Source organism: Phascolarctos cinereus, unplaced genomic scaffold (assembly GCF_003287225.1).
Source record: "Phascolarctos cinereus isolate Bilbo 61053 unplaced genomic scaffold, phaCin_HiC Scaffold_726;HRSCAF=1367, whole genome shotgun sequence".
Classification (NCBI taxonomy): domain Eukaryota; kingdom Metazoa; phylum Chordata; class Mammalia; order Diprotodontia; family Phascolarctidae; genus Phascolarctos; species Phascolarctos cinereus.
Window position 1 is genome coordinate 117,933,194 of NW_027556098.1, and position 22,915 is coordinate 117,956,108.

The following is a 22,915-nucleotide window of genomic DNA, read 5'->3' on the forward strand; positions in this document are numbered from 1 at the left end:
CCCCACAATGAGATGCCAGAACACATTCCACAACCACACAGTTATCTGACCTCACTGAGAGCTACAACACAGCCAGGCTTGCTTTTCCTTTTTTGTCTATATATTCTTAGCACACAATATATTGGCCATGCACAAAGTGGGTGCTTAATAATTACTTGAACTGAGCATGATCTGGCATCTAGTCTATGTTTAATAAATGCTCACTGAAAGACAAGTCTGTCTCCCAGATGAATTGATTTGAATTCACCTTTTTCATCAAATGCTTATCAGGTGCCTACTGTGCTAGGTGCTTGAGTTACAAAGATAAGCTAAGACACCTGGTTTCTGTCCCCAAGGAGCTAACACCCTAGTACATAATGCAATGATCAGTAATTAAAGATGAAAAACCATCAAGAACAAAGCCAGGGTGTATGTAAAACAGGGCAAGACGTTTGGTACAGGATGCTAAGAGATACCTTCACCCTTAAGGAAGAGATGAAGGCTTAATCAAAATTCGGAGGAATCCAACCTGGACACTAGTGCAGGCCTGGGCAGGCACAACCTACAGGATGCACTTTTCAGGTTTCCAAGAGGGGTTGGCAATCACTTCTCCTTTAGGAACTACAGACACTTTTCTTCCTATCAGTGTCACAATTATCCCCATCAAACTCTGTTTAAATTCTGTTTAAATAAGCTTGAAAAGGCAGAAAAATAACTACATCATATCATTAAAATGGAAGCCTATTGCTACAGTACAGGGGAAAAAATAGTATGGATTTAAAAAAAAATTAAAGCCCACAAAGGGTGAAAGGCGGTTTTACTTTTTTTTAAGAAAATTGTTAACAAAAAGCAAATACTCCGTATACACTATAACAAGTAAGCACTAAAAGATTTGGGCAGGGAATATCTTGCTGGCTCCATGTATCTGAGGATAAATACTCCACTGTCCTTCCTTGTGCTACATTGTGTTTGAAGGCAATGTGAGAGGCAGTTCTGCACAGTGGCTAGCAAGAGGCCTGGGAGCCAGGATGATCCCACTTCTGACACATATTAGCTGTGCATCTCCTGCAAAAGTAACTTAACTTCAATATTCTACGTAAATCTCTAAGATTTGAAGTTGTAGAGAAGCTGACAATTTGCATTAACAGAGTTTCTTTGGATGGGAGTTTCCTGTACCAATGAAATCACAGGGCTAGGCCCAATCCCCTGTAAGATATTTTAGTATTTTAAGGATCCAGGATCAGATTAGTGCAAATTGCAGGCTTTTAGTAGTTGATCCTCATGAATTACTGTAGAGTTGAAAAAAATACATCACTTGGGCCATATAAGGATGGGCTGGTTTTTTAAATTAATTTATTTTGATTTATCAACAATCATTTCCATAAGCTTTTGAGTTCAAAATTTTTCTCCCCCTCCTTTCCCAAGCTGGTGTGCAATCTGATATAGACTGTACATATGCATTCCTAGTAAACATATTTTCACACTGGTGATGTTGTAAGGAAGAATTAGAACCAATAGGAGGAATCACAAGAAAGAGAAAACAAAACAGAAAAAAAAATAGCAAATAGTATGCTTCAATCTACATTCAAACTCCATAGCTCTTTCTTTGGACATGGATAACATTTTCCATCATGAGACCTTTGGAGATGTTCTCCTGGTTCTGCTCATTTCACTCAGTGTCATTTCATACAAGTCTTTCCAGGTTTTTCTAAAGTCTGCCTGCTCACCATTTCCTACAGTGCAATAGTGTTCCATTACATTCCTATACTACAGCTTGTTCAGCCATCCATTCGCCAATTGATGCGCATCCTCTCACTTTCCAATTCTTTGCCACCACAAAAAGAGCTGCTGTAAATATTTTTGTACATGTGGGTCCTTTTCCCATTTGTATGGGCTCTGTTTTTTGATTTGAGGTGGAGAGAGAGAAGAGAGTAATCTGGGGAGGTTAAAGGAACAATTATCCACCGTGGTTGTTAGCCTTGCTAAAAAACTCCATTTACTATGAAATTGTGTTTGTTGTTGTTCAGTCATTCAGTTGTGTCTAACTTTTCATGACCCCATGGACCACTGTCCATGGGGTGTTCTTGGCAAAGATACTGGAGTGGTTTGCCATTTCCTTCTTCAGTGGAATAAGACAAAGAGAGGTTAAGTGACTTGCCTAGTGTCACAAACCTAGTAAGTATCTGAGGCCAGATTTTTTAACTCAGGTGTTTATGATTCCAGGCCCAGCACTCTAATCAATGAGTCACCTTTTGTGTTTGGTTAAAAGTAAAAAGTAAGCTGTAACATTTCAAAGGTCTAGTATTAATCCTGATCACAGGACCTCTCAGTTGAGAAAAAGCATAGCCTCTTGTCATTGTGTTATACTGCCATAATTTCAAAATATAAGTTGTGGCTCTCTCAGTCCTCATCCTGTCTGGAATCAAGTAGTCCAGAGGAGGATTAGAAAGTCTGCAGGTATAGATCACCTCTACCAAGACTCCCCTGGTCCTCCCATTCTTCCCATTCTTTCCACTCTCCCTCACCCCTACCCCATCTTCACCTATCTTTATATTTATGCAAAATGTGAATACATTTATAAGTGAGAATCTATCTCAGTGAGTGTACAAATGTTTCACTATCATAGATTTCCTTTTTTTTTAAGACAGCACAGAAATGGCAAACCACTCCAGTATCTTTGCCAAGAAAGCCCCAAATGGGGTTGTGGAGAGTCAGAAATGATGGAACAACAACAGAAATCCAAGGATCACAGGATTTAGAGCTAGAAGGGATGACCTTAGAGATTATCTAGGTCAACCACTTCACTTTAGATGAGGAAATCAAGGCCCAAATTAATTGATATGCTCAAAGTCACACAGCTAATAAGTGACAGAGACATGGATCAAACCCAGGTCTTTGGACTCTAGGTAGGTAGGAGGTGTTCTACTCTGCCACACTGCCTGTACACAGCTGACAGCAGCAGGAGGAAAAATGGCTGATGCCCACGACCTAAAGAGAGCTGACAAATGGAAACAAGTGTTATCAATCCAGCAGAGACAATTCAAAAGTGATCTTGAGTTCTCTTTATTGATTCTTCCAAGCTCTTGAATGTTGCTTATATTGTACGATTATAATTATTATTTATGACAATATACTTGTATTTTGCACTACTGGTCAATCCAGTACCTTAACTGGGTTTTTTTCTATGCGGGTTAGTTAGGATGTTTTGAGGCACTCAGCTACAGTTGATGACATGTCTGATTTTCCCCTCATGCAGGAAGCAAGAAATGTTTTCTCAGTATGCAGAATTAGTGTTATGTGATTTTTTAAAAAAAACTTAGAGAAAAAAACGTTCCATCATAGTTTGTTCAGAATCTAAGCATCAGGAGGGACTTCAGAGGCCATGTCACCCAGGAGAGTTCCCAACCTTCTATGGACCCCATATTCTTTGGCTTTCAATAAACCTTCCTACACCCCTATTCAATATAAAAGTAAATATATTATAGACTTTCCTGTGCATGTTTGCATAAAAAAGAGATTAATTGCAATAGGGCAAGAGTTATTTCCCAAATATTCCATGTACCCTCTTAATAAGTTTCTGATACCCCCTGAGGGTATGTGTACCCAAGGTTGAGAACTGCTGATCTAGTCCAAACCACACTTTGCCAAGAATCTCTTCCAAAACATCTCCAGCAAGTGGTCACCCAGTCTCTGCCTGAAGACCTCCAATTCAAGGGAAGTCACTGTCCCCCAAGTAGCCCATTCCTCTTGTGGACAGACCTAATGTTTGCTTATTTTGAGTCTTAATCTGCCTCTCTGTAGCTTCCAACAACCAGTTACTCCTAATTCTTCCCTCTAGTGACATACACAAGCCAAATGTTTCTTCCACATGCTACCCCTCTAGATACTTGAAAGACAGTCACCATGGCTCCTCTCTGCCACCATGTCTTCTCTTCTCCAGGCTAAATGCCCCTTATTCCTTCAAGCAACCCTCCCATAGAAGGTTTGCCAGTCCTCTCAGCATTTCTGTCACTTTCTTCTAGATACACTAATTCTATAGCTTTCCTAAAATGTAGTGCCCAGAACTTCAGACGGGATCAGAGTAGTGAAGAACTTTTCATTCATATTCTCTGGTCAGGAAACTCCTTTTTACCACCAGTGCAGCTCACCACCTTCTCTGCTACTCAGAGTCATAAAGAGTTGCTTAAGTCTATCACCCTGTGACATCATCGATCCTCTTCAAAAATGAAGGACAAATAACAAGGCAGACGTGTCAAACATGCACTTGGGGTGCAGCCTAAACAGATTAAAATGTAATTGGGAAATATTTATTAAATAACCAAAAATGCAATAAAACACAGAAAATATAACATTCTAAAACTAAGTCAAGAGATCCTTATGTTGGGATTAGTGGCCCCATTTTCATTTGAGCTTAATACCACTGGGTTAAATAAAGCCCTGAGAGTTTCAATGACTTCCTTAGGAACTCATAGTTGGTATGTCCTAGAGGTAAGACTTGAACCCAGGTCTTCCTGGCTCCAAAGTCAGCTCTATCCAGTACACCTCACTGCCCATGGACATTATCACCCCTGTTAATGTAGCATAGGACACCGTTAAGCATTGTGGCTGCCCGTTAGGAATGGAAATCTAGCCAGCACCTCCCTATGGTGCACTTCTGAAGCTGATTTTTTCTCAATTTAGAAATTACATTTAGCCCTATTAAGATTCACCTTATTTGATTTTCCCCACTGTTTTTAGCCGATCTGTTTTCTTGGATTTTGACTCTGTCATGCAATGTATTGGCCATCCTGAGTCTACACACTAACCAGCCTGCCCCTTGGCTTTCAGAATCTTAAGTCATTGATTTAAAAAAATTCTGAACAGCACAGGGGCAACGACAGATCCCTGGAGCATTGCACTAAAATGCTCCCTTCCATTTGACATCAATCACTTAATGATAACTCCTTGGGTCCAGGCATTTAATCATATCTGAATTCACCTAACTAGACCACCTAGTTTTCACCGAGTCCAGATAAGGTTCTCAGAGACCCAAAAACTCAGTTTTCAACATAAAGTAATCTTAGGACCCAACATTCTTAAAAATTGCAGAGGACCCTGAAGTACTTTTGTTTATGTGTATTATAGTTATTAATATTCTTAATATAGAAAGCTTACAAAATGTAAAATGGATAATTTTGATTATATTAAATTTAAAAGGCTTTGCACAAACAAAACCAATGCAACTAAAATCAGAAGGAAAACATAACTGAGAAAAAATTTTCACCACAAGTATCTCTGATTTCTCAAATATACAGAGAACTAAGTCAAATTTATTAAAATATGAGTCAATTCCCTAACTGATAAATGGTCAAAAGATATGAACAGGCTGTTTTCAGACAAAGAAAGTAAAGTTATCTTTAGTCATGTGAAAACATGCTCTAAATTACTATTGACTACAGAAATGCAAATTAAAACAACTCTGTGGTACTACCTCATGGATTGGCTAACATGACAGAAAAGCAAAACAACAAATGTTGGAAGGGATATGGAAAAATTGAGACACTAAGGCACTTTTGGTGGAATTGTGAACTGATCCAACCATTCTGGAGTGCAATTTGGAACTATGCCCAATGGGCTATAAAACTGTGCATGCCTTTTGACCAGCAATGCCACTACTAGCTCTGTATCCCAAAGAGATCAAAGAAAAAAGAAAATGACCTATATGTTCTAAGATATTTATAGCAGCTCTTCCTGTGGTAGCAAAGAATTGGAAATTGGGAGGATGCCCATCAATTGAGGAATGGCTGAACGATTGTAATGAAATATTACTGCGCTATAAGAAAGGATGGGCAGGACACTTGCAGATAAACCTGCAAAGACTCACATGAACTGATGCAAATTGAACTGAGTAGAACCAGTAGAACATTGTACACAGTAACGGCAATACTGTAGAAATGATCAACTGTGAATGACTTAGTTATTGTCAGCAATACAATGACTCAAGACAATTCCAAAGGCCATATGATGAAAAATGCTATCCCCCTCCAGAGAAAGCATTGATAGCATATAGATCAAAGCATACCATTTTCACTTTCTTTTTTAGTTCAAATTTTCTCCTACAAAATGACTAATATGCAAAGTTTTACAGTATTACACACACACACACACACACATATATAGCCTATGGCACATTGCTTATCATCTCAGGGAGAGAAGGACAGAATTTAGAACTCAAAACTTTAAAAACAACAACAACAAATGTCAAAATTACTATTATATGTAATTAGGGAAAAAATAAGATATTCTTTTAAAAAAGAAAGTAGTTTTGACCTTGCAGTCCCCTTAGTAGGGTCTCAGGGGTCCATGAACCACTGATCTAATCTAACCCATCTCAAAGCATTCTGTCCAGAAGCAGAACACAAGAGATTCTGTCAAATGTTCAATATACCTAGATTTCAACAATGTCCAGATTCACTGCAGATAGTTTACTGTAACCAGATGAACAAAGCACCATTCTGTGGCTTACCAATGGGGACATGGACATAACTGTGTTTAATGCCCATCTCATGGGCTCTGTAGAGTACACAGTGCAATTCATATGCAGGTTAAAAAACAAGAATTTCCAGTGTAGCTCACTACATTAGCTTACAAAATACTTTCTTCACAAAAACTCCTTGAGTTTGATAGCACAAGCGTTGTTATCCTTATTTCATGGTTAAGTAGCCTAAGGTTCTGAGAGGTTCCGTCACTTGCCTAGCAAGTAGTATCATCTGCTTTACACAGAGGAGGCAAGTGAAGCTCAAAGTTAAAGGAACCTGTCAAAGTTTATCCTGCAGCTAAGTAAGGTCAGGATTAAGGCTCAGGCACAGGTTTGCTGGCCTCAAGTCTAACACTTTATTCACATTACGTCAGGTACTCTCTGAATAGATGCTAAGGTTTCTCAGAGAGGACCAAAATTACAACAGATTCATTTCTTAAAACAGAAAAATGTAAATGAAACAAACAAAAAAAGAAATTCATACCAACTTTTAAGATCTAAAAGAGGGCAATATTTCAGAGTAGGGGACATGATCACATATGGTACTTCCCTCAAACCCCTTCCCACAATAAATGAACAAATGAATTAATAAATAAATGGATGGATGGATGAATAAATAGATAAATAAAGATTACCAAGAAGGCAACCTCTACTAAGCAATATGCCTATTTTTTTCAAATGTATAAAAATCTTTATGAGAACGGTCTATGCATACATTGAAGGTATCCTTGATGAAAAAAGGAGGAGACAGGCAATTAGTCACTAAACATACTGAAAACAATAAGGAGTTGAAGGAGTCAGGAAAGAAACACTGATGTCATCAAAGAGATTAATTTCTCTAATAGGGTTTTAAGAGAACATGAATCTCTACTGACTTTTATTTGCTCATTTTTTTTTTCAAAAACAAATTTGACTGGGTAGAAAAAGAAAAGGTAGCCTTAAAGGTTCTCCCCAAACAAGGTATCTTTCACATATAAATTAATATTATATAAAGTTCTACAGCATATATCAGATTGCTTGCCATCTTGGGAAGGGGAAAGGGGAAGGGAGGAAAGAGACAGGAGGGAAGGAGGGAGGAAAAAATTTGGAACTTAAAATCTTATAAAAGTAAATGTTGAAAACTATCTTTACATATTACAACTGGAAAAAATAGAATACTATTAAATGAAAAAAATAAAGTTCTCTAAGTCAGATATGCCTTCAGAGGTAACTTTGTTCAATGATGTAAGTCAAACAAGGCATAAAACAGGGAGAAATATACTATGAACATGAAGCAAGTCCTGTATGGAGTTCAATAGGATTCCTTATCATTTGTCAGAATCTCCAACTGTTTCTACTTATTCATGACACTGTAGTAATTTTGTCAAGAACTACAAATGAAATCTACATTCAGTTGGAATAATTCTATATTCATTAGAAAAATAAAGTGAATGAAAATTATATATTACCCAGATTACATGAAACTGGATGAATAGTTCAATGAGAAGGTCATTGTATAAATATCTTGGGTATGGACAATCTGTCTATGGACCATGAGCTAGATCCAAAATTAAATAAGAGGAAGCAACTAAGCTGAACATATAAGAAATTGCAAAGTGTTTTCAATGATCCCAAGCTGCTCACTGCCAAAAAAAAAAAAGACTTCTTTTTCACATCAATAGTCTTCAAGTGCTACAATGTGCTAACTACTTTGTAAAGTCCAAAGCTCTCTAATAAATACATTATTATTACTCTCATGGATACGCTTTTTGGGGGTCCGGACCTGCATTTCACAGATTTAGGGAATGCCTAGATTTCCTTTGTTTAAGGAAATACCCTCAACCAATGCATATCCACACCTACTCTGCCAAATATTGTCTTCAAGTCTTAATTACCCTAGACTCTGAGGGTTTAAGTGACTTGTTAAGGATTCTACAACCCAGTATATGTCAAAGGTGATACTTGAACCCATCTTCTTGACTCCAAGATTAGCTCTCTCTTACCTACACCACTACACTGCCTCTGCAGGTGTGCATATAATAACATCTATTAATACTAAAGTCTCACTCTGATGTTTCACTGTATTTTAAAATGACTTTGACTATCACATCATTCAAGAGACCAGTCACTGCACAAAACATTCCTTCCTTCAACTAGGGGGAAATTACTGGGAATTTTATTTCCTTCATGCAACCTTTCACTTGTAAAAAATTAGGTAATGGACATGGTCACATCTGACAAATCTCCTAGTCACTATTTAACCCTCACCAACCATTCAAACTGCTAGACCTCATAATGATGAAACATGTAATATTTGGATTATGATTCGATCATGTTATAAAACAACACTTTTGATCTCTAAGAAGAAAGTCACAAAAAAAGAGGGGGATAACTACAGCAAATCTTCCAAAAAGGAATCTCCCGTGTGTGTGTCAAAATCATATGAGATTCCTTGAAAGATCAAACAGCAGGGGTAACTTTGTTCTACCTCCCTCTGATTACTGATAACTACTGCATATTCTCCAGAGATATTTACTACTGTCATAGATAATGTCCAACAGAGTCAAAATTCCTCTTATAGACAGTGAGACTCTTCAGAGGCTCCTTTTTGCAGAAGACATTGTGCTGACCGCAGCAAGACCCAGAACACTGTAGTCTCTTAAACAAGATACACACCGACAAAGTAAAGGCTGTGTTGATTTGAGGGAGTTTCCTAGCTAGGACTTTCCTACATGGATAAAAATGTAGGTCTAGATAACAATAAATAAAGCTACTCAAAAGAATTTGCTCTATCCAATAAGTCAATGAAAAAGCAATTATTAAGGGTTGCTCTGTGTGAGGCACTATGCCTCTGGGGAAGCAAAGACAAAAATGAAAGAGCTTCCATTCTGTCAGAAGAGACAATGTAAATATAAGTAAAATACAAAAAACAGATACAATATAAATACAATATAAATTTGGGTAGGAAGAGACATTAGCAACCTAAGGTGGGAGAAACCAAAAAAGGCTTCATGAAGATAGCACTTGTACAGAATCTTGGAGGAAACGAGGGATTCTAAGAGATTCTCCACACAGGAAAAGCCAAGTGGATGAAGAATGTTTTTTATCCAAACTGATAACCAGTTGGATGTAAAACCTACAGAGCTAATCCATTAGTGCATATAATTTGGACAAACATTCTAGAGGGACAATGAGCCAGGCCCGGAAATGAAGAGAAGGAGAGTGGATTGGATTCACTTCAGAAAATTGCAGGGTGCTTTTTAATGACCCAGTGCCTCTCTTGGAAGGAGACGCCCATCTATTTCACATTTATATTCTCAGGACTATGATTCATGAAATACCACAGACTCTAAACAACTCAAGTTGTGGGTGATCCAAAGGACAGTGGAGAGGTGAGCGACAGGAGACAGCAGACTGCAGCAATGAAGAACTGCTAAAGGAAAGCAGCATCAGAGGGGTGTTGGACAGGAAAAGGAGGTAGATCAGTCATGGAGTGAGAGCAAAGGATAACCCATGGACAGCATGTGTGCTCTACCAGTAATCACATGATATCACGAGATCGAGAAGAATCTTTCGAATTCGTTGGGTTAGATTTATGTACGACATGGATAAGGGTAAAAAGGCATGGAGAGAGGACAATCTGTACTATTGGAGGAAGCATGTCCAAGGATGAGAGCCGAGTATAACTAGCTCAATAACAGGAAACTTCAACAAACCTATTTGCTCAGGTACTTGCAAATTTCAATGGGGCATTTTATTGTGCTCAATCTGTTAAAACAATCCAATCCTCTACCAAAAAAAAGAATGGTATCATGCAGTCATGTCAAGCTCAAATGGAAACAAGAGCCACTAAACTGTAAATAAGGATCCATGAGGGCTGCACACTGACTTAGAAAACAACATATTAGGGGCAGCCAGGTGGTGTAGTGGATAGAGCACTGGCCCTGGAGTCAGGAGAACCTGAGTTCAAATCTGGCCTCAGACACATAACACTCACTAGCTGTGTGACTCTGGGCAAGTCACTTAACCTTTTTGCCTAGCCAAAAAAAGAAAATAACATATTAACACAATCTATGTTCTATTGTATTTTTATTTATTTTGTTAATTGTACATACACAGGAGTGTCTGGGCAGCTGGTGGGCTGGGCCTGAATCAGGAAGACTCATCTTCTTGAGTTCAAATCTGGCCTCAGACACTTACTAGATGTGTGACCCTGGGCAAGTCACTTAACCCTGTTTGTCTCAGTTTCCTCATCTGTAAAATGAGCTGGAGAAGGAAATGGCAAACCACTCCAGTATCTTTGCCAAGAAAACCTCAAATGGGGTCACAGAGAGTCAGACTGAAATGACTGAACAACGACAGCAGGAGTGTCTGCTGGCGGCCAGTTTGACACCTTGGACTTAGTCGACTGAATGCTAGATTTGGAGTCAGGAAGAGCCAGGTTCAGAATCCTACCTCAGTCACTTTACTAGCTATGTGACTCTGAGCAAGTCATTTTGGAAAGAAAAAATATATCTGTGCTTCAGTTTCCTCATCTGTAAAATGGGGATAATAACAGTACCTACTTCACAAGGTTGTTGTGAGGACCAAATGAAAAAACACACATATAAACGCTAGTTATTAGTATTATTGTTGTAAACCTTAAAGTCCTATACAAATGCTGTTATTATTTTTAAGATCCTAGGCCTCTCAGCTTGAGTACGGCCACTTTTGAACAGCAAGAATCCCATGTTATCTCTCGTATGTCCCCTTGAAAACAATCCCATTCCCTGCTGGCTTCTTTTATGCTCAGAGAGCCAGGGATCAAGTATCTCACACCGGCGGTAGACTGCCCACCTCCTGGTATCTATAAAAATGGATGGGCATGCAGCTAAGAGAAACAGGCTTTAACTCAATGACACGTAATCACTTGAACAGTTTAAACAGTTCATGCTCTGGGCTGGCTCTTCATGCTCTGCCAATTTCAGACAGCCTACATCTACTTCCATGGCACAAGCATCTCACATTTATGGGAAGCTTTCCCAAAGGGTGAAAGCAGAGAACCACATGCAGAGCTATGGATTACTGCCCCATGTAACAGGTTCTCCATTAGTGTGACTGGTCAGGCTTGCATACTCAGCCTTCTGCCCACCAAGCAACCAACCACAGGAGCTATTGCTACAATGGAGCCTGGGCCCACGCAGACAAAACAATAAGCCACAGGCTAAAATTTTGCTTTTAATAGGACATAGCAATGTGAAGAATTCTTTTATTTAGCTTAGACTTCAAAGCTGTTTTCTACAGGAGGCAATGTGGTACAGCAGAGGGCATAGGGAACTTTTTGCTAAATTTAGGATAATGGCTTTGACTTCAAATATCAGCTCTGCTACTTACTGTGAGACCTTGGGCAAGTCACAACCTCTCTGGGACTCAGTTTCCTCATCTATAAAATGAAAGGGTTAGACTAGAGGATTCTAAGGTTCCTCCCAGGCCTAGATCCATGATCCTATGATCCCACCTAAAAACTTTAATTGGGTCCACAGAAAGATGGTGTCAGGAGGAGCAACAGAGTTAAGTTTAGGAAAATCTAAGCCATCCGTCACTTCACTTTCCCCACCCCAACATTACTCAACTGAGGCACTGCCAACTAAAGGTAATAGCATCCGGGGGACATCTTCCAAACCCTTAAATCCTTTCCAGCAGTGGAAACATCGCTCTGAGGAGGGGTTATGGCATGGGAAGGAAGAGAACCAAGATCCACAGAGGATCCCTCTAAACCTCTGGCCACTGCTCCTCAGAAAAAACTGGGAGATCTTCACCCAGGCTTGGAATAACCCACTTCTTCATGTACCATGGCAAGATGGAACTCAGCCATTGTTAATCAAATCAGCAGCCACGGCCTTGACAGCCAGGTCACACATTTCCTTCCTATCTTTTCTTCCACATCTTCACTGAAGGTGAAAGAGTCCTGCTGCCTCATTCCTCACCATCCATTCCCACCCCCACCCCCAGGCTTCACAAGCCCACCCCAAGAAAATCTGGTTACTTACCCAATGCATGGGTTGGTTTGGTATCTTGGTGCAGTATAGGAAAAGGGGGAGATGTTCTTGTCCACAAAGGATCCAAAACCCAAACGGAAGTTGCTGGTGAGTTTCCTCATCTCCTCAGCCAGCTTGGTGCCCAGATTCCGGATCGTGTCCAAGTCATCCTTCATGGACAGAGAGAGGTCCATCAAATAATACAGGTCCACAGGGTAATCCTCCACCTGCCGCACCTGGACTCGGAAGGGTGTCTTGACACCTGTGCCAAAAAAAAAATGTAGAGCCTCAAAGGGAGATGATAACCAGAAGAAAAAAATCATTTCCATCAAACTTGATTTACCCTAGATTTTCCTCAGTGAGTATATGTGTCAAGTCAAAGTATCTGTGAAAAATGCCACTAGATGGCAAAAAATAGAATAAAGGTGTTGAGAAACTAATAGGAAGCACTTCTAGACAGAGGAGGCAAAGTGCCAAGAGTTCCAGAAAACATGAATTCTAGTTTGGTGTCTGGTTGTTGTTGTTCAGTCATGCCTGATTCTTCGTGACCCCATGTGGGGTTTTCTTGGCAAAGACACTGGGTGGTTTGCCATTTCCTTCTCCAGCTCAGTTTATGGATGAGGAAACTGAGGCAGATAGGATTAAGTGACTCGCCCAGGGTCACATAGCTAGTAAGTGTCTGAAGCGAGATTTGAACTCATGAAGATGAGCCTTCCTGACTCCAGGCCCAGCCCTCTATCTACTGTTCCACTTAGCTGTAGTGTTGGACTACCTACTTAATGTGACCTCTAGATCTCAACTTTCCTATCTGTAAAATGAGGACATTGGACTTGATGAAGTCGGGGTCCCTTCAAGCGCTAACAATCTATAACTTCTCCCTAACATCCAGTCAAGTAACTGATGTTAGTTGATTAATTCTGACCCAGCATCACATTGGTCCTTAGACCTCAAGCCCCTACAGAGCTCCAAATTTTCTCCACAGCATAAGGGTAACAGTGTAATTTGCATACGGTGAGGAGGGCAGACATCCCAGGAATAACCAGATGAGAATATAGGCAATCCCAATCTCCCAATTCACAAGTTATTTCCAAACAAATGCTTTTCCATTCCATACCCGTAGACTCCAGCTCTAGGTGGGACTGGATAATCAGAACAAATGAGGTATATTTAATTTGATTAATAGTCAGTAAACACCCAAGCGCTCCTAGGCACTTCTCTAGGAACCTGGTGGACAAAGATAAAAAGTAGCAGTTCTCATTCCAAAGAAGCTTACAATCAGAAGCCAACACATGACTTTAACCCTCTTAACAAGTCTACCCAATAACCCTGATTCTGAGACTGTCCTTTGGGTTTTTTTGTTTTGTTTTGCTTTTAGGCAATTGGGGTTAAGTGACACAGCTAGTAAGTGTCAAATGTTTGGTCTGAGGCCGAATTTGAACTCAGGTCCTCCTGACTTCAGGGCCAGTGCTCTATCCACTGTACCACCCAGCTGGCCCCTGAGACTGTCCTTTGGATTCCAAAAAGGAAAACATAGCTGGCTTTGGCACCTGCTGGCCAAAGGCCAAACAGAAAGGAAATGAGCCAAAGAGAAAAAAAGAAAACAGAGAGAAACTGGCTGCATTTCATTTTATGACCTTTGCCTCAGAGTTCCAAATCAGGACAACCTATGGCCCGGAAAATTAACACAAAATCTTTTTATGGCTCTAGAAAGCAATCATTTAGGATTGAGAACTACGCAGTTTTCTACTCATGCTGATAGCAAAAGGCTCCTCCATCCAGATTTTAAACGAGGTTTGCCTTAAATGTCCAAGGACAAAATGACCATAGAAGGCTCAACACCGCATGTAGCAGTGTTCCTTTCCCCTCCAGTGGGCAACGACAGCTTTCCTCTCTTTCCTTCCAGAACAGACAAGGAGTTTGACTCTCTCTGGCTACCAAGCAGCTCCCTAATGTTTCATGGAGAAGTGCTAGGACCCTCTGTTCCTTTGGTAGGATAAAAGGTTGTAGTTCTACGAAGACTCATGTACAGCTGCCTTCATATGTATTGTAAAATAATAATAATGATAACAGCATGTGGTTTGAAGGCAGAAAGTACCTTAAAGATCATTTAGTCCAATCATTTCATTTTTACAGACTAGAAAACTGAGTCCTAAGAGGAGGGGCAAGGTCAAGAGTTCCACAGCACCTGCTTCAGCTGCCTGCATGGTCATTAAAACAAATTATTTTTATTTGCCCGTTCTGCCAAGGGAAATCTTCACATGGTTGGGGTAGACACTGCCCTAACTCACACATGGGTTTGAGGCCTACTGGTCACCCTCAGTCTGGTTTGGCTCATCTGGCCCAATATGGTTTACACTACAGGGTACGGACACTCCCCATGCTACAGCTTCTTGGAGCCACGAGTGAGGGTGAAAGGTAGACACTAAAGGTAAATGAACAGCCCTGAAAAAAAGCTCAGCAGCCCTCCCACCAGAGGTACTACTGCCTCAAGAGATGGGAAATGATTTGTCCAAGGTCATACAAGTTGTAAGGAGGAGAACTGAATTCAAACTCGGGTCCTCTGACTCTAAATAATAAAAGCTGACACATGTATCATTTTATATATGTTATCCCACTTGAGATCTGTATTGCAGCACTGGACTAAAAGGCAGGAAAACGTGGGTTCAAATTCTGCCCCAATCATTTAGTCAGTCAGCCAATAAACATTTATTCACTACCTCTGTGACTCTAAGCAAGTCGCCACCTCCATGAGCCTCAGTTTCCTCATCTGTAAAACAGGTATAATAAAAGTACCTACCTCCCAGTGTTATTAGATGACATGTATAAAACACTTTGTAAATAAAGTGCAACTTATATGCTATTATTATTCCCTTTTTACAAATGAGAAAATTAAGGCTTAGAAATTAAATAATTTGCCCAAGGTCATACCCATCTATTGGGTCCCAGGGGTGGTATTTTAATGCAATTCTTCCTGCCTCTAAAACCTACATTTTATCTCTTTCTAATCTATCATGTTTTCACTCAGTAAACTCAAAGCTATTTTTTTTAAAGCACCAAGATTCTGACTAGAATAGAAAAATGTCAGTGTTTTTATTGCTGATAAGATCATGAGTCTTAAAGTCTACACATGATTCCCCACAGGAAGTCATAATACCATTCCCAGCCTATATATAGTGCAACATCACATCTGGGGAGAGGCATTCTCTTCTATTTCCACCTAGGTAATGAACCTGTGCCAAGGAGAGTCTGGAAGACCAAGCTACACTTACTAGTTGAAGGAACCTGAGCAAGTCACTGAATTTCTCTTACCCTCAATTTCCTTATGTGTAAAATGGGTAAAAACCCTATGTCACAGGGTTATTGTGAGAATAAAGTGAGAAAATATTTCTATAAAGTACTTTGCAAACGTTACAGCCCTCTATAAATGTTAATAGCTATTAATATTATTATAAATAGGGCAGCTAGGTGGTGCAATGGATAGGCACCAGCCTTGCAGTTCAAGAAGACCCAAGTTCAAATCTGGTCTCAGACTCTTACTATGAGACCCTGGACAAATCACTTCACCTGTTTGCCTCAGTTTCCTCATCTGTAAAATGAACTGGAGAAGGAAATGGCAAACCACTGTAGTACCTTTGCCAAGAAAACTCAAAATGGGGTCACAGAGTCAGATATGACTGAAACAATTCAACAACAATAACAACATTATAAATACTTGCCCCAGCATTTACTTCTCTACCCACCAGATCTGGTGAAGAATACTGTCAACCAGGGCAAGACTGCTAAATCAACTTATATCTGGTTCCCAGGTTAAGGTCAGGAAGTCTAAGAACAATAATTTAGCCATTCATTTTTAATCTCAGTTCTAATCAAAGGAAGTAGATACAGTAATTTATTTCCTGAAGATAGACACCAGAGATTCGTGTTCTAAACACGACACTGAAGTTAGACGCAGAACGCTGCCAGCCTTGCCTCTTAAACCTATCACTTAAAAATAAGATGCTTTCCCAGAAAAGCAAGAAGATTTCATAACACAAAAACGGCCTACCCCCAAATGGTATTTCTTAGATCAGAAAAAGAGTAGTGAATTGCTTGTCTCTTAAATAATACTGAAAATGTTTGATTTTAGGAGTATTACAATTTTTTTCATGATTAGCTCTGGGGAATTTTTACTAAAGCAGCTGGCATAAAAAGCAGCTTGTGAAAGTTACCCATCTTTAAGGGCAACCAAAGTTTCAACCCACACTCAGCAGCTACAGAGAAGGGCCATTGTACTGAAATTTCAGTTCACATCTATGCCAGCATCTATCTAGCTTTAGATTTACGTCAGATTAGGAAAGATTTTTTCTTCTTTAAAATAATAGAAAATAGTTTCGTACAGCTTGGGATGGGGGAATGGAAATAGTCTTTTAATTCTCCTGATTTTGACATAAAGACATAATTATGTGAGTATAATTTCTCCCTGCTTCCACTGGGTAGAGAGAAAACACATGTGGTATCACTGAACAGGAGAAATAAATAGCAGATAAAGAGACCAGAAGAATAAACTTTAGCTGTCTCTTTAATTAGGGGCAGCAAGGCAGCATAGTGGATAGAACACTGAGCGTGGAATCAGGAGACTCAAGTCTATGAGTTCAAATCTGGTCTCAGATACTAGCTGTGTGACCCTGGGCAAGTCACCTCACCCTGTTTATCTCAGTTTCCTCATCTGTAAAATGAGGAGGAGAAGGAAATGGCAAACCACTTCAGTATCTCTGCCAAGAAAATTCCAAAAATCGTCATGAAGAGTTGCATATGACTGAAAAATGACTGAACAACAGCCTCAGCAGATGAATAGATTATTCGAAAGTAAGGCAGAGAAAGCAACTGGCAGTTGTAATAAGGTGAGAGGACTTTTGCACAAAGTTGGTCTAAAGTTCAAGAGGTACAGGCTAGCCTTGAAGAAATCTGACTCTTAAGACAAAGACCAGGTTTATTTAGAAGGAAACTTGCTAGCTAGGTTTAGAGATAATACCAGAATTAGTTCTGAAATAGCTAAGTAACATTGAAAAAGGTAGCAAATTATGTCTTAAATTTTGTTTCTTTAAAAGTTTACTCTTTAAGTATACTCTATAAGTCTAATTTGAGAATTTTTTTAAAATTTCATCTATTTTTAGAAAAATTTATCTTTTTGGTTAAAAAACAGAATGAACAGGAAAGCACAACCATCTTTCTCCATTACCCATAATGCCTATAGATCAGATGACACAATCACAATAACTACCCTGTCACAAAATGTCAGCATACCTTCATTGGAAGGTCAAGTTTTGATGGGCGAGTTAACCATACTCATGACATCTTAAATATGCAAATCTAAATGTATATAAAACATCAACATGACCATCTCATGCCATAATCTAAGAAATGACACACAATGATTGGAAAGGTCCCTCTATATTTCTTCTGTAAAGAAATTACTGTGTAAGTAAAGAATATGCCTGGGATACATTCTGTTCTTCACAGTTTAGAAATAATTTTGGGGAAGTAAGGAAAGTTTTTTGAGTTCTCCCAGCTTCCTCACTATGCAAATCACTTAGTAGCTAACCATTTATATATGAACTAACTTTTCAACACTGCTTTTAGACTCATCAAAAAATTTTGTTTTCTATCAAAATTCTACTTCAGTCTTAGTCTTGGTCACAAGTTATTCTGACCCAAAAACTGAAAACTAGATTTGGATTCTGGAAGCATAGCTTCCAATTTCAGCCCAGTTCACAAAGAGTTTAATTTTCCCACTCTTCAGTTTCTCTGAGAGTAAGATGGGTATGTACAACAACTTGACACATACATCCATGTGCTATCATACGGTAACCCATAAATTGACCTCAAATTTCTGACAGAAATGTAGGATCGCTGGAAGGAACCTTTCTAAATCTTTTATGGAACACTGGCCAATCAGTCAAGAACTCTACTGTGTGCCAAGTATGGTGCTACATGCTAAAGACATAAAGACAAAATTGAAACAACTCTTGCCTCAAGGAGCTTACATTCTAATATGGGAGATAAATATACCTGCTTAAGCACAGTATATCCAACAATGATGAAGCAGTAAGACAGGTAGAATGCAGAAGCAACAGACAGAAGCAGTTGGACTTGTAGAAGAACAAAGAAAAAGTGTCATAAAAACCCAGAGGAGAAGGGGTCCACTGTATTAAATACTTTAGAGAGGTCAAAAAGATTGAAGATTGGAAAAATCGACAGATTTGGCAATCAAGAGATCAGTGGTAACTTTGGAGAGAACAGTTTTAATTGAGTAATGAGGTTGAAAGCCAAACTGAGGAAAAGTGAGAGGAGAGGAGAGGAAAGGAAAGGAAGTGAAGGCATAGAGTATAGACATTGTAGGAAATTCAGTTGCTATTCAGTTGTTTTCAGTTGGGTGCAACTCTTTGTGGTTCCATTTTCTGGCAAAGATACTGGAGTGGTTTGACATTTCCTTCTCCAACTCATTTTACAGATGTGGAAACTGAGGCAAATAGGGTTAAGTAACTTGCGCAGGGTCTTCCTGACTCAAGGCCCAACACTCTATCCACAGGGCCACATAGTTTTTCCAGAAATTTAGTACAATTCCCTTGTTTTCTAGGACTCTGGCTGAGTTATGGGGCAATAGCTTGAGGGGGTGGTAAGGTCTATCGAAGAAAGAGGGTGATCTGAGCGTGTTAGCAGACACCCAGCAAGGAGTCAGTAGAGTTGGAGAGGGGGATAAGATAGAGGAAGAAGAAGAGAATGACGATGAAGAGCTATACAAGTAAAGAGCTAGAATTTGAACCTAGATCCTCTACAAAATACAGTGCTCTGCTGTGGCTTGTACCAGCTCTCCAGAAGGCACTATAATTACTGCCTCAAAGAAGAAGCCCCACACTCTTCAGAGAACTATGGAAAAAGTGAGATTTGCTGTTAGCAAACCTTGAATTAGGAAGAGTTTTAGTGAGAAATTATTTTGTGTAGGAGGGAAACTTGTTAAGTCAGTGGTGTATTTATGCCTCATCAGATGTAGCTCTCTCCAACCTTAACAGATTTTTTAAAAATTTAAAACAACCGTTCTGGAGTTATTTCTACCAGGGAGATTCCCCAGCAGTGCTCTTCATCTTATGTAAACTCCAGTCAACAGGGGTCCAAAAAGCTAGGCTCCTAAGACATATATATATCTTTGTACTCCTTGTTAGGTATCATCCTTATTATGACCTTCTTTTCTCAGCATCCCAGCCCCCTTACAACAACTTAGTATGTTCAATCCATCAACAGGTATTTGCTGAGTGCCTGCTAAGCCCTCAGCGAGTACTTCCTGTCTTTGTTTTCAGGGTTTGTTCTGTGACCTGCCGCTCTTCTGTCATCTATTTCTTCATTTGCTCACCTCACATTTTGTCCAGACTTGTCCTCATCCTTCCTCCTACCTTCTTAGCTCCTGTGTCGCTATAACCTTCGGCAATTTGCTGCCAATGCTCAGCCTGCACCCCTCCCCTATAGCCTTTTAAGGTAATCCCAGCCTCCGGAGCAGGGGAAGATCAGAAAACCAAGATGAAGTAAGCTCACTTAGCAGCTGCACCCATTAAGATCTTAGCCTTCTGGTAAGGACAACTTTGGGGCACTTTCAGGTTTTTCCCTGTTTCAACACCCCCTACATCTGAACTTCTGCACAGAATTCTTACCACTCCAAGTCTAAAATGGTTTATTTTCCCATCATACTCAAATATAGGTATATTAATATGTATTGAGCATGGAGGGGAGAAGTTAGGGGGACTCTTGGAGGGGTAGGTAGGATGGGGAATGGGAAAGTGGGGAGAGAAGATAAGCTAACAGGGATCGGCTAAAAAGAGGTTGAGAAAGAAAATAGTGAGTAAAAATAAGATGGAAGGAAATTCACAAATAGTCATTATAAACTTTGAATGTGAATACGATGTTTACAGCAGCTCTCTTTGGATATCCATCAACTAGGGAACGGTTCAACAAGTTGTGGTGTATGGTTGTGATGGAATACTACTGTGCTATAAGAAATGATGAACTCAGTGATCTTAGAAAGGCATGGAAAGATTTGCACAAAATGAGCAGAACCAAGAGAGCTGCATACAATTATGCAGTAACAGCAATATTGTTTTAAGAAATATATTTCTTAAAGTCCCCCTTTTCCCTGGCTCTCCCCTTAAAGAGGAAAACACACATTGAAATATTTATAACTGTACTTTTTTTTTTAATAACAAAGAACTGGAAACAAAGTAGATACCCCACTGATCAGAGAATGGCTAAACAAATTGTGATACATGAATGTAATGAAATATTAATGCACCATAAGAAACAACAAATATGAAGACTATATCGAGCCAGCTTATCAACTGATAAGTACATATTAAGTGTACTAGAGACACAAGAGATGCATGGGAAAACTTGTATAAAGAGATGCAGAGTGAAGCAAATACAGACAAGAAAATAATACACATAAAGAACTACAACAACGTAAATGGAAAACACAAAAACATTGCAACCAAATGCTGTGTAATTACAATGACCAAGATTGGCCCTAAAGAAGAGGTATGAGAATGTACCTTGCTCTGGGGGTGTACCAAAGCCCACTCAAACCAAGGGTTGATTGCTAAATTTTCAACGTGAACATTTATATCCGGGAAATCTCAAACTACAAATCAGGCTTGGTTTATTAGTTTATTGATTGTGTAGATGAAAGGAGGTGGTACAGAAAATGTTAATAATGCAAATTAAATTTTTTGTGTTTTATTCTGAGAGTTAGCTGTTAAACATTTACGTCCCTCTTTTACAGAGATAGGGAGCAAATATACTGTTGGCAACTAGGTGGCACAGTGGAGAGAGCTTGACATCAGAAAGACCTGAGTTCAAATCCCCTCTTAGAAACTTTCTGTATGACTTTAGGCAAGTTTCTTAACCTCTGCTTGCCACAGTTTTCTTTTATCAGTAAAATGGGGATAATAACAGCTCTTACTTCCCAGGGTTGTTGTGAGGATCAAATGAGATAATAATTGTAAAGCACTTAGCACAGTTTCTGGCCCGCAGTGGCCACTATATATAAAGACTAGCTGCTGTTGTTATTGGACATAAGCTAGTTAGTTTTAGTGAACTACTTTTTTTTCTTTTTTGTTGCTCTTTGAGGTTTGTGGTTCTCTGGGTGGCTGGATCGGGGAGAGATATTGGGAAATGAAAGTGATGTAAAGACAAAATATCAATAAAACAATTTTAAAATTAAAGAGGAAAACTATCAATGACAGTAATCAAACAAAAAGGGATATGACCCTATGACTGGAGAATCTTTGCTTGGAGAACTCCTGGTACTGAGGAAAGGCAGCTTTTCCCAAAAGATCACAAGGAAATACCTCTGCAGATAAAACACTTTTCATCTAAAGATAAATTCAAACAGTCTTTTACCCCTAGACTTAATTGTCTGGGATCAGAACTAAGAAACATCAGTGGGGAGATGTGGGAGTTATCCCTAATTACAACAGAACTGTGGATATATGGGAGGTAGGGGAGAAACAAGCATTTATTAAGTGCCTACCATGAGCTGTGCACCATGCTAAGAGCTTTACGAACATTATTACATTTTTATCATCCCAACAACCCTGCGAGGTGGATGCTATTATTATCCCCATTTTACAGTTAAGGAAACTGAGGCAGACAGATTAAATGGAATTTCTGGTTATCAATGGGATCCTTATAAAAACCATCAATGTTGCACATTTCATGTTTCTGGATTTTTTTCAATGTATTGATTGGTTGTGTTGATTTTTTCCCCTCTTTTTCACCTTTAAAAATCACTATTAAGGGGCTAAGTGATACAGTGGAAAGAGCACTGGCCCAGGAGTCAGGAGGACCTGAGTTCAAATCCAGCTTCAGACACTGTGTGACCCTAGGCAAGTCACTTAATCCTGACTGCTTCAGAAAAAAAGAAAGCAATATTAAATGGGATGCCTTCTGGGAAGGGGAGATGAAGAGATGCTGGGGAAAACCATGATAATGTAAGTAACAAAAGACAGCAATAAAATCCTTTTTTTGCTTTAAAAAAAAAACTAAAACTATCATCAAGTCCTAGTTAACCTAGCTGGGGGTGGGAGGAATAGTGTGGTACAGTAGAAGAGGCATTGAATCTGGACTCAGAGGTCCCAAGCTAGATTCTGACTCTCCTGCTTAACAGCTGTTTGATCTTGGATAAATCACTTCACTTCCCTCATCCCCAGGTTCCTCACCTCTGAAGTGAAGTTTGGGAACTAGATGATCTCCAAAATGCCATCCAGCTAAGCATGCTATGAATTCTGAAGTCAGACTCATAGAAATCTTTAGTGGGAGGGACCTTAGAGATCATCGGGTCCAACCTTTTCAATTTACGGAAGAAAAATCTGAGGTCTAGCAATGATTTACCAAGCAAGTG

At 39.4% G+C, this 22,915-nt stretch overlaps 1 protein-coding gene across 1 annotated transcript in view; it reads right to left on the bottom strand.

Annotated features, from left to right (window-relative positions):
* The window catches only part of ITGB5 (integrin subunit beta 5), a 198,748-nt gene that overhangs the window by 122,115 nt on the left and 53,718 nt on the right, over positions 1-22,915 (bottom strand). The window contains exon 4 of the mRNA XM_020985996.2: positions 12,505-12,754. Within this exon, the coding sequence (XP_020841655.1) occupies positions 12,505-12,754 (250 nt within the window). The remainder of the gene's footprint in view (positions 1-12,504; positions 12,755-22,915) is intronic.